We start from the raw sequence: 12667 nt of genomic DNA, 5'->3' as shown, positions 1-12667 counted from the left end.
GCAGTGGCTCATCCTCTGCATCAGCTGTTACGCAAAAACGTTCCTTTCTGTTGGTCCGACGAGTGTGAGCAGGCTTTTGTCCGCCTGAAGGCTCATTTGCAGTCGGCGCCTTGTCTTGCCACATTCCGTCCGGGTCAACACTTGGTTCTGGCGACTGACGCGTCACAGTATGGCCTAGGGGCTGTTCTCGCCCATCGGTATGAGGATGGGTCGGAACGACCCATCGCCTATGTTTCCAAGACCCTCAACGATGCCCAACGGCGTTACTCTCAAATCGAAAAGGAGGCGCTCGCTATCATTTATGCTCTAAAAAAGTTCAGCGTTTTTTTGTATGGTTCTAAGTTTCACCTCATCACCGACCACAAACCGCTGGTCTCTCTGTTCAGCCCTCGGTGTCGCTTCCGGATAAGGCAGCTCACCGCCTGCAACGTTGTGCCTTATACTTGTCTCATTTTCACTATGAGATTCACTATCGCCCCACGGTCCCGCACGCCAACGCTGACACGTTGTCGCGTTTGCCGATGGGCCCCGAACCGGTTTTCGATCAAGATGAGCTACTCTGTTTCCACATTGATGAGGAAGAACGTCGTGCGGTTGAGGGTTTTCCACTTACAGGTTCGCAGGTCGCATCGGCTACTGCACGGGACCCGGTCCTGCGTCAGGTGATCGGTTTTGTTCAACGGGGTTGGCCAGACAGGACCAAGGGCCGGGCATCGGATCCCCTTCGCAACTACCATGCCTTGCGCCTTCGTCTGTCTGTTCGTGAGGGTGTTGTTCTTCTGGCCACGGATGGCGCATCTCCGCGGGTCGTGGTGCCAGCCTCTCTTCGCAAAGCTGTTCTCAAACTATTGCATGGGGGATTTCTCAGACTAAGTCCCTGGCCCGCCGGCACGTTTATTGGCCCGGTATTGATTCGGACATCGCCCACATGGTCGCTGCGTGTGATCAGTGTGTTCAACAACTGGCTGCACCTCGTACTATGCCCTCTCCGTGGCCTGATCCGGTGCAGCCGTGGGAACAGGTGCACGCTGACTTTGCTGGCCCCTTCCTCGGCACTTATTGGCTACTGTTGATTGACGCCTTCTCGAAGTTTCCATCTGTTGTTTGATGTCCGTCACCCACCACTGCGGCGACGACGCTGGCTTTGTCCAAAATCTTTGCGCTAGAAGGTCTTCCATCCACGATTGTCACAGACAATGGCCCTCAGTTCTCTTCGCAGGCCTTCCGTGATTTTTGTACTGGACAAGGGATTCATCATGTTACAGCACCGCCCTTCCATCTGCAATCGAACGGGGAGGTCGAGCGCCTTGTCCGCACTTTCAAAAGCCAAATGAAAAAATTCCTTAGTGATTTTTCCACAGATGACGCTCTGTTGCAATTTCTGAGTTCTTATCGCTTCACGCCTCTGGGTGATCGCAGCCCTGCTGAACTCTTGCATGGCCGCCAACCGTGCACTCTACTGCACCTGCTTCACCCTGTCAGGCCTGGTACTGTGCCCCCTCGTGCGGGAAAATACCCGGTGGGTGCCGACGTGTGGGCACGGGGGTACGGATCTCGCCCTAAATGGATTCCAGGGGTGGTCCAGGCTCTTCGCGGCCGCTGGCTTTGTGAAATCCGTACGGACGACGGCATGGTTGTTCGCCATTACGACCAGATGCGCCCCCAGCTGTGGCCACGCTGGTGTCACCGCCCCTTCTTTCATCTCCACCAGCCCGAGAAGCCAGTCCTGTCGCCGCTGCCGATCTTCCGGGCGTGTTGCTGCAGCTGACGTCGCTACCGCTTCTGAGTACGCCGGAACCGGCCCCAGTTGCGACGCCGCCTTCTCTGGGACCCATCTCGCTGGAGCACACCCCCAGGTCCACGACACCTATGGATGCTGCTCCAGAGTTTTCACCCATCATCTCATCCAGGAGGCACGTTCCACGCGCAAGCTTCCGTCCTGGACATTTTCGACCATACTCTCGTGTTTCTCCGCGGGATCTTCTCGGGGCCTCCCAAGAGGCCATGGATGTCTCCGCACTGTCCGCGTGTCCAAGGCAGTGAGTGTTTTTTTTTCAAGGGGGAAAAAGTGTTGTGACAGCGCCACGACATTCAAAAGTGCCGCTACGTTAGTACGCGAACACGGCGATAGAGGCGCTCCGCAGCTCGGCCGAGTGCGGGAGCGCCACCTGGCTATGAATGGCACCGGCCGCATGTCACGGCACGGCAGTCGAATGACGGATACGGAGTTAGTAGTATGTAACCCGCTAGTGTTTCTACTTTTGCAGATCCACGCAAATTATTAGTGATTAAAGGTTATAACACGTAAATCCATAAAAGTGCGAGGGGGTGGAAATCTCTTCTGAACAACATGTTGCAAGGCATCCCAGATATGCTCAATAATGTTCGTGTGTGGGAAGTTTGGTGGCCAGTAGAGGTGTTTAAACTCATAAGAGTGTTCCTGGAGCCACTCTGTAGCAATTCTGGATGTGTGTGGTGTCGCATTGTCTTGCTGGAATTTTCCAAGTCCATTGGAATGCACAATGGACACGAATGGATGCAGGTAATCAGACACGATGCTTACGTGTGTGTCACCTATCAGAGTTGTATCTAGACGTATCAGGGGTTCCATATCATTCCAACTGCACACACCCCACACCATTATACAGCCTCCACTAGTTTAAACAGTCCACTGCTGACATGCAGGATCCATGGATTCATGGGATTTTCTCCATACCCATACACGTCCATCTGCTCAATACAATTTGAATTGAGACTCGTGTGACCAAGCAACATGTTTCCACTCACCACAGCCCGACGATGGTATTGATGGGCCCCGGCGAGGTGTCAAGCTTTGTGTCACGCTGTTGTCAAGGGTACACAAGTGGGCCTTTGGCTCCAAAGGCCTGTATTGATGATGTTTAATTGAATGGTTTTTCATGCTGACACTTGTTGATGGTCCAGCATCAAAATCTGCAGCAATTTGCAGAAGGGTTGCACTTCTGCCACACTGAATGATTCTCTCCAGTTATCATTGGTCCTGTTCTTGGAGGAACTTTTTCTGGTCATAGCAATGTCGGAGATTTGATGTGCTACCAGATTCCTGATATTCATGGTACACTCGTGAAATGGACGTACGGAAAAATTGCCACTTCATCGCTACCTTGGAGATGCTGTGTCCCATCGCTCGTGCGCTGACTGTAGCACCATGTTCAAACTGACATAAATCTTGATAACCTGCCATTGTAGCAGTAGCAACCAATCTAACAAATGCACCAGACACTTGTTGTCTTATTATAGGTGTTGCCCACTGTAGTGCCATATTCTGCCTGTTTACGTATCTCTGTATTTGAGTATGCATGCATATACCAGTTTTTTGTTGCTTCAGTGTATTTATGAATGCATGTGCTTTCTGAAAAATCACCAGAAATTTTCAACACTAAACAATCAGGTTCATAACAACAAAACAAGAAACAGAGATGATTCTTACAAACACACCTACAAAAGAGCTGTTTACCAAAAACTCTAAAATTATCAAACCAAAATACTTTACCTGCATTGTCTGCTACAATAAAGAAAATTGAAGAATTCCATAAATTTGAAATGGAACTAAAACAATTTTTAGTAACACACAGCTTTTATAACTTGAAGACTATGAAAATGCAAAATTATTTACACATAGCAAAGTAGATGATTGCATTTGTATGTAAGTTTGCAAATAACTTGAATACAAGAAGTTTTATTGTAACTAGCCCTAGCTATGAATTGATTACATCTACATCTACATCTACATCTATACTCCGCGAGCCACCTTACGGTGTGTGGCGGAGGGTACTTATTGTACCACTATCTGATCCCCCCTTCCCTGTTCCATTCACGAATTGTGCGTGGGAAGAACGACTGCTTGTAAGTCTCCGTATTTGCTCTAATTTCTCGGATCTTTTCGTTGTGATCATTACGCGAGATATATGTGGGCGGTAGTAATATGTTGCCCATCTCTTCCCGGAATGTGCTCTCTCGTAATTTCGATAATAAACCTCTCCGTATTGCGTAACGCCTTTCTTGAAGTGTCTGCCACTGGAGCTTGTTCAGCATCTCCGTAACGCTCTCGCGCTGACTAAATGTCCCCATGACGAATCGCGCTGCTTTTCGCTGGATCATGTCTATCTCTTCTATTAATCCAACCTGGTAAGGGTCCCATACTGATGAGCAATACTCAAGAATCGGACGAACAAGCGTTTTGTAAGCTACTTCTTTCGTCGATGAGTCACATTTTCTTAGAATTCTTCCTATGAATCTCAACCTGGCGCCTGCTTTTCCCACTATTTGTTTTATGTGATCATTCCACTTCAGATCGCTCTGGATAGTAACTCCTAAGTATTTTACGGTCGTTACCGCTTCCAATGATTTACCACCTATGGCATAATCGTACTGGAATGGATTTCTGCCCCTATGTATGCGCATTATATTACATTTATCTACATTTAGGGAAAGCTGCCAGCTGTCGCACCATTCATTAATCCTCTGCAGGTCTTCCTGGAGTACGTACGAGTCTTCTGATGTTGCTACTTTCTTGTAGACAATGTTGACTGATAGAAATTCATTACACTCATTATTAATTATCCTCAATGTGGTCCACCTTCATCTGTGTCAAGTTAATAGCTCCAAAATGCCCCAGTGTATGTTATACTAATTGTCTTTCTTAATTGTAAAGGTTCTAGAAAGGCTCCTTTTCTTGAATGTATTCCATAACTGTATCTGTTATCTTTATTATTTGGTTGTCAGCCCAATTATAATAGCTTTCAGTAGCACAACAATTCTGATTTTATTAATTTCTTTTCCTCCATTTCTTTCACAGTCATTGTTTCATCTTCACACAAGGCTATACTCGAGATGCACAGTTTCCAAACCTACGTCATGAATTTTGCCACTCTCCTTCACTCCCTTCAACTCAAGGAACCTTATTCCCTAGGCTTCAAAATTATTTCACACCTACAGTCTTTTGAAATTCCAGTTTTTATTACAGGAAGGCATAATTCTCCTTTGTATGTCCTACAGTCCTGCTACATCTCTTTAACAAGTCTCCATTAGTGATGATTTCCTTCTTCCCTCCTTGCCACTACTGTGTCTCTTCCCCAAATTATTTTTATCTCTTGCAATCCCGACTTCAGTTCTATTATCCTTATCTTCTTTGTACCTGCCACAAATTTACTGTATTCAACATCTCCAAGTTTCATTCTCCATTTATTTTTTCCAAATCTTTTGTTTCATTTTATTCTATATTTTGTGCTCCTGTTCTTCATGCTCCTTTATCTTTCTTTGGCCTTTCTAACTCACTGTTTCCTTTAACAACTCCCAGATATCTCCCCAACACCTCCATCATACAAAGTAGCCCATTCTTTAATCAGTTGCATGAACAATGGTTCCTATAAGTCTATTCACTTTCTGTTTATGCCTACACCACCACACTAATGACACGAGAACTTCACAATTGTACATATCTATTTCTAATAGGTTTATAAATCTCTGACTATTTACCAAGCAAACACATTAATAGATTAATTTTCTGTTTTTCCTGCCAACTAGAATTTCATTTTAAGGCCAAGTAAGATGCTCTGCCTAGTAATCAAACACTGCATTTGAATTTCTCCTGTACATTAACCCCCCCCCCCCCCCCCCCCACCTCCATTCCCCTCTCTCTCCTGCCCTTTTACTGGAGCATTTGGATCTTGTCCATTCTTTGTTGTTATGTATGAGGGGTAATCACAAAGTTTTAATTTCAACATAAAAATAGTCATATAATTAATTTTTTGTCTGTTTGTAGTTACATGCTGACAGTCTTGATAGACAATGAAATCTCCACATCCCCATACAGTAGCATGTAACTACAGAAGCCAAAATAAGATTTGTGTCTTCAACTTTCTTGCTTCTTACTTGTTATGCAGTATTTATCTTTATCCATTTGTTCTTTAACTGTTTGCTGCCAGTCAAAATCGTCATTCAGTTTCTACTTCACTGTAATAAAAATCTTTCAGGAAACAAAGGGTGTTATTAGGAAAGAGACAGGTATTAAGCTATCAGGCATCAACGAGCTGGGAACTAATTGCATTTGGGGTCCGACAAGGTTCCATCTTAGAGCCCTTACTTTTTATTATATATATCAATGACATTTCATCAGTAACATTACCAGATGCCAAGTTTGTTTTGTTTGCCAATGGTACAAAAATTGCAATAAATAGTAAATCAAGTGTAGTCTTAGAAAGATCGGCTAGTAAAATATTTGTGGACATTAATCACAGGTTCCTAGCCAATTCTTTGTCACTAAACTTTGGAAAAACACACTATATGCAGTTCAGAACTTGTAACGGGTGTCCCACGAGTACATGCCTAACATATGATGACAAGCATATAGAAGAAGTGGACAGTGTTAAATTCTTGGGCTTGATAATAAATTCAACTTGGAGGGGCACACCACAGAACTGCTGAAGTGTCTAAATAAACCTCTATTTGCAATGCGAATTCTGTCAGACATAGGGGATTTAAAAATGTAAAAGCTGGCATACTATGCTTACTTTCACTCCATAATGGCATATACGATTATTTTTTGGGGTAACTCATGAAGCCAAGCTAAAGTTTTCTGGGCACAAAAACGAGCAATAAGAATTATATGTGTGAACTCAAGAACATCCTGCAGAGGCGCCGGCCACGGTGGTCTTGCGGTTCTAGGCGCGCAGTCCGGAACCTTGGGACTGCTACGGTCGCAGGTTCGAATCCTGCCTCGGGCATCGATGTGTGTGATGTCCTTAGGTTAGTTAGGTTTAAGTAGTTCTAAGTTCTAGGGGACTGATAACCACAGCAGTTGAGTCCCATAGTGCTCAGAGCCATTTGAACCTGCAGAGGCCTGTTGAGGGAACTAGGGATACTAACTACTCCTTCATAATATATTTATTACTTAATGAAATTTGTCATTAAAAATATATCACTTTTTCAAATCAACAGCTCAGTTCATAGAATCAGTTTGTAAAATGATCCTTTCATATAGTTCATACAAAAGTAAAAATAAAATAAAAAAGGACGATCATTCCACTTGGGACCTGTGGAAGGTACATTAGCTTATTTGTTTTAGTTGTAAATATTTGTCATGCATTATTATTTTTCTGACATGTTATACATCCTGGATGACATCCTCACTATGGATCAATTGGAATGAAAGCAAATCCAATCTAATCTAATCTGTCTTTATCAATGAGAGCATCACTCTAGTAATCCCAATAATCCCATACACATCCAAAAACTTAGATTTTTCTATTATATTTTTTATTTGTTATAGGTAAACTATATTCATAGCAGATGTGATATTTTTGAAAGAACAAAACCAGATGAGCTATGTTTTTTCAAAGTTTAAAGTTAGTTTATCTGTGCAAAATGAGTTAGCAAACACTTCACTAACTGCAAGGAGAATTCAATAAGTAAAGCAACACACTTTACTCTGAAAGCTGGTTGATTTTAATCAAGATTCCAATACAGTGTATTAATCCTCATTCTTTTGGCTACAAAGCCATATTTTTCAACATAATCTCTGTTCAATGCGATGACCTTATGCCACCTTACTTGGAGGATTTGTATGCCCATAACTCTACTGGTTGATGTTGCAGCCAATGTCTTGCTGTATCAATAACCTCCCAATCATCCATATACTGCTTTCCACAGAGTGCTTTCTTAATTGGGCTGAACAGATGGAAGTTGGAAGGTGCAAGATCTGGGCTGTAGTGCAAAATAGGGAGAGTAGTTCAACAAAGTTTTGTGAGCTCCCCTCAGGTAAGCAGACTTATGTGAGGCTGTGCATTGCCATGGAGCAGGAGAAGTCATTTGCATTTTTGTGGTGACAGACATGCTGAAGTCGTTTCTTCAATTTTCTGAGGATAGCACAATACAATCCAGAGTTGATCATTGTATCATCATGGAGGACATCAGAGTCCCAGAAAACTGTCACCATGATTTTACTGGTGGAAGGTGCAGCTTTGAAATGTTTCTTTGGAGGAGAAGTGATGTGGTACCACTTCATGGATTGCCATTTTGTTATCAGCTCGAAGTGATGAACCCATGTTTCATTACCTATGATGATGTTTGACAAAAAATTATCATGATAGGCCTTATAACATGCAAGCAATTTTGCACAGGTGGCCATTCATTGCTCTTTATGGTCTAGTATTAAGTGGCAAGGAACCCAGTGGGCACAGGCTTTTGAATACCCCAACTGGTGGATGTATGTATTAACACTAATGACTGAGGTGTCCCCTTGAACAGTAAGGTGTTTGCTTGTAATCTGCCAATCAATTCATATGAGTGCATATATATGTTCCAAACATGCAGAAGTCACAGCTGTGTGTGGCAGGCTGGTACACAGAGATCCGACAGGTTTGTGCAACATTGTTGCAATGATGACAATGTTTTTATTCACTGGCAGGTCTCTGTATACATTCTGTACGTGTCTTTGAATATCTGCAGTTCTCTGGTTTCCCACCAAAATAAACTCAATAACAGGTTGGAATGCACCTCCGTCACAGATGTCACTTTGAACTACTGGAGCTTTATGTAACTATAGGAGCTGAAGCAGGAATATTCCACAACATCTCATAAAAAATTCTACCTTTTTTCAACCAAAACTGACAGAGAGAAAATGTGTTGCATTGCTTACTAAATACTTCTCAAATATTCTCCATGGATGCTTCTCTGATTGGCTTGACAGTAATATTTGAATCAGGAAGCAAAATTAGTCTTAAAGCATTATTACATATTAAGCATACGTTACTAATATGCATGTAAAATGATATATGTAATAATGCTTTTATTATCAATAAAAAGGACTACTTTTACCCCTGATTAGAATAAAATGTTTGATTATGAATGTAGAAGAAGAACTGTAACAAGCCCATTATTTAACCCTGGAGAATGCCCACTGAGTTTTCGCCATATGAAGATGATAATATAAAATCCCTGCTTGTATTACTCAAACATCCTAATGGAACTTCCTGCATCACGTTTGTTAAACAGGAACTAAATTTGGCACATGCTGAAGTTAGTTTTACTAATAGAATAATAGGACTGACGCAATCAAATGGCTTTGATAAGTCACAGAAGATTCAAACTACTGATATTTTATGATGTAAACATTTTATTATGTGATCAGTGAAGATATAAACAGCTTCCACAGCAGTGCAGCCCTTTCAAAATTGAGACTGTGGATGGCTAAGTATCCCATTCCTACTCAGGAGGATGGCAACCAACAAGCACATTTTATTCTCAAACGTTACAGAAAATGATGTAAGAAGTGAGATTAGTTAGTAGCTACTGACATATGTGGAGACATCTTTCTTACAGGCTTAACAGTGGGATATGTTCACCTGTCTGGAAAAAGACCCTGAACTAATGATGTATTCTGTATATGACTGAGAACATAACAAATTATAGGTCCACAACTACTTAAACATCAGGGCAAAAGATGTATCTCTTTCATAACATAACCATCTCATAGTCAATCAGCTGATACTGTAAGCATCAACAATTGTTTTCTGTTCATTGCTGGATTGTCCAAGGTTCCAGTGGATAAGAAGTTTTACAATTTCATTTCAGTGACCTCGGATCAGCGGCATGCTTTGTTTTCTTGTCTAACAATATTCATCCAATCAAATTGTACATGAATGGTTTTCCCAAACTAGTCCATAGAACTTATTTTGCAATGTGCAGTGTCCATTCCCATCAGGTAACTAAAGTTAAGTACTGTTGGGCTTGATTAACACTTGGCTGCACGACCATCCAGGTCTGCCAAGTGCTATTAGCAAGTGGGTTGTAGTCAGGCCCTGTGAGGGCAATTAAGGAGCTATTGGCTCTGGTCACAAAAACTGACAATGGCTGGAAGAGCGGTGTGCTGACCATATGACCTCAAAGTCTGCATCCAGTGACCTCTATTGGTGAGGATGATATAGTGGTCAGTCAGCACTGTTGGCCATTTTGAAGTTGTTTGGACAGAGTCACATGAAGAATGTCACAGAACTATAGCCACAGATGAAAACAGTGAAGTCCATAGTAGGGTATAGAACAGTTAGTCGTGCAGACACCAGAGCCCCATCAAAAGAAAGTGTGTAGCATATTTTGCATGAAGACTGAACAATGTGAAATCTTTGTGCAGCATGGTATTGCAGTTTTTGAATGAATGAAGAGAGAGAGAGAGAGAGAGAGAGAGAGAGAGAGAGAGAGAGAGAGAGAGAGAGAGAGAGAGTCATTCTTATTACTGATTACCTTGTAAAAGGTAATATCATATTTATGAAGTACTAGGCAACTCATCTGGACCAGATGAATGAAGAACACACTTGAGAATAGGTTTGTATTAGGAAAAAAGTCCTCTTTTAATGTAACATTGCATTTTCTCACAATAGTATTTTAGTAATGTGAAGAATGGGACAAATTATCATTTTAAGCACTAATTGCTGTGACATACACCTATCAATCACACTGAATACCCTCTGCACTCCACCTGTTGCAGTATCTAAAAGACATATGCAACTGGAAAAAGTTTTGAGTGAGGTGAACAGGTTACAGTAGCTACATATGGGTATTTCCTGGGTTTCCTGGCTGGCAGATATGTGAATGGCTCAAAGACTTCTTAAATAATAAAATCCAGTACATTGTCCTCAATATCGAGTGTTCATCAGAGACAAGGGTATTGTCAGGAGTTCTCCAGAGATGTGTGATAGGGCCATTGTTGTTCTCTGTATACATAAATGATTTGGCAGATAGGGTGGGCAACAGTCTGCAGTTGTTTGCTGATGATGTCATGGTGTACATTAAGATGTCGAAGTTGGGTGACTGTAGGAGGACACAAGATGACTTAGGCAAATTTCCAGTTGGTGTGATAAATGGCAGCTAGCCCTAAATGTGGAAAAATGTAAGTGAATGCTGATGAGTAGGAAGGAAAAAACCTGTAATGTTTGGATACAATATTACTAGTGTCCAGCTTGACACAGTCAAGTCATTTAAATATCTGGTCACAACATTGCAAAGTGATATGAGATGGAACGAGCATGTACAAACTGTGGCAGGAAAGGCAAATGGCCGACTTTGGTTTATTGGGAGAATTTTAGGAAGGAGGGGTCACCTGCAAAGGAGAAGACATATAGGACACTGATGTGACATACTCTTGAGCACGGCTCGAGTGTCTGGGATCTGTATCAAGTTGGACTGAGGGAAGACGAAGCAATTCAGAGGAGGGCTGCTAGATTTGTAACTGGTAGGTTTGAACAAAATGTAAATGTTGCAGAACTGCTTTGGGAACTCAAATGGGAATCCCTGGAGGGAAGGTGGTATTCTTTTTCAGAAACACTATTAAGAAAATTAAGAGAACTGGCATCTGAAGTTGACTGCCAAATGATTCTACTGATGCCAACATACATCGCACTTAAGAGCCATGAAGATAAGATATAAGAAATAAGGGATCATACAGAGGCATACAGACAGTTGTTTTACCATCACTCTATTTGTGAGTGGAACAGAAGGAGAAATGACAAGTAGTGGTACAGGGTAACCTCCACCACACACTTTATGGTTGCTTGCAAAGTATCTATGTAGATGTAGATATTCACTGAAAAAGTGTTGGATGAGGTGCACTGACAAAGAAGAGGCCCATGTTTAAAAAATGAGTACCTTTTTACATAAAAAATAGTCTTTCACTACCAGGTGAAGAAATTTTCTCATAGCTTCACATAAACATACTTTTCTTGTGAGTGCATTTATCTTTTGACAAAAAAGATCTGATGTAGTTGCTAATTTTCATTCTCCATGATTAAACAAACAGCAATACCTGTAATGGTTGGATATTTGGCGGAGAATTTGTGACAATGATAGTGTCTGCATGGCTTGAGGAATTCCCACATGAAGCAGACAGTCGGAGACAGTATTTGGCATCTCCTTTCAGGCCTGGCCATGTTCCCACAGGCCCAGGAATACCAAGCTGTATCTCCCTGTAAATTTGCCTTTATTAGGTAATATAGCAATATAAAATTAACAAGATTGTGAAAAAGGTAATAAATACATGCTAGCACAACATCATGGCTACCATCCATCAAGGCAATTAGGTACTCCGCAGAGAAATAGAACACATGTTTTATATCATATATATGCACACACTTCATGTACTAAAGTAATAGCTCATAATTAATACTGCAACTATGAAAGGTGAGGCTATAGGTCCAAATTTTACAACAAATAGCATAAATTAACCAGAATTGTAATTGTAAGCACTTTTAAAATCTAGTAACAATTAATTGCTTCTGTTGTTGTTATTGATATCAACTAACAGAAAACAGCACGTCAGACAATCTAACTCTTTTTTCATCTTTTTTTACACAAATTTCCTAAATGCACACCATCAAATGTTACTTTTTTCCTTACTTTATTTTCACAATTTTTTTTGAACTCACTTTAAAAACAAGCACCATGTAGAGTACATTATTGAAAATAATTTGTTCATTGATCGCATTCTGCAGATCCCCCCCCCCCCCCCCCCCCCCCAAAAAGTTAAATGTGTGTGAATTCGTAAGGGACCAAACTGCTGAAGTCATTGGTCTCTAGTCTTACAAACTACTTACACTGACTTATGCTAAGAACAACATACACACCCAGGTCTGAAGGA

At 41.8% G+C, this 12667-nt stretch overlaps 1 protein-coding gene across 1 annotated transcript in view; it reads right to left on the bottom strand.

Annotated features, from left to right (window-relative positions):
• Positions 1 to 12667, bottom strand: part of LOC126195617 (uncharacterized) — a 444247-nt gene that overhangs the window by 213211 nt on the left and 218369 nt on the right. The window contains exon 17 of the mRNA XM_049934243.1: positions 11837 to 11996. Within this exon, the coding sequence (XP_049790200.1) occupies positions 11837 to 11996 (160 nt within the window). The remainder of the gene's footprint in view (positions 1 to 11836; positions 11997 to 12667) is intronic.

The sequence above is a fragment of the Schistocerca nitens genome, chromosome 7 (genome assembly GCF_023898315.1).
Source record: "Schistocerca nitens isolate TAMUIC-IGC-003100 chromosome 7, iqSchNite1.1, whole genome shotgun sequence".
Classification (NCBI taxonomy): Eukaryota; Metazoa; Arthropoda; class Insecta; order Orthoptera; family Acrididae; genus Schistocerca; species Schistocerca nitens.
The sequence above is the reverse complement of the archived record's forward strand: the minus strand, read 5'-3'. Positions and strand labels throughout refer to the sequence as shown.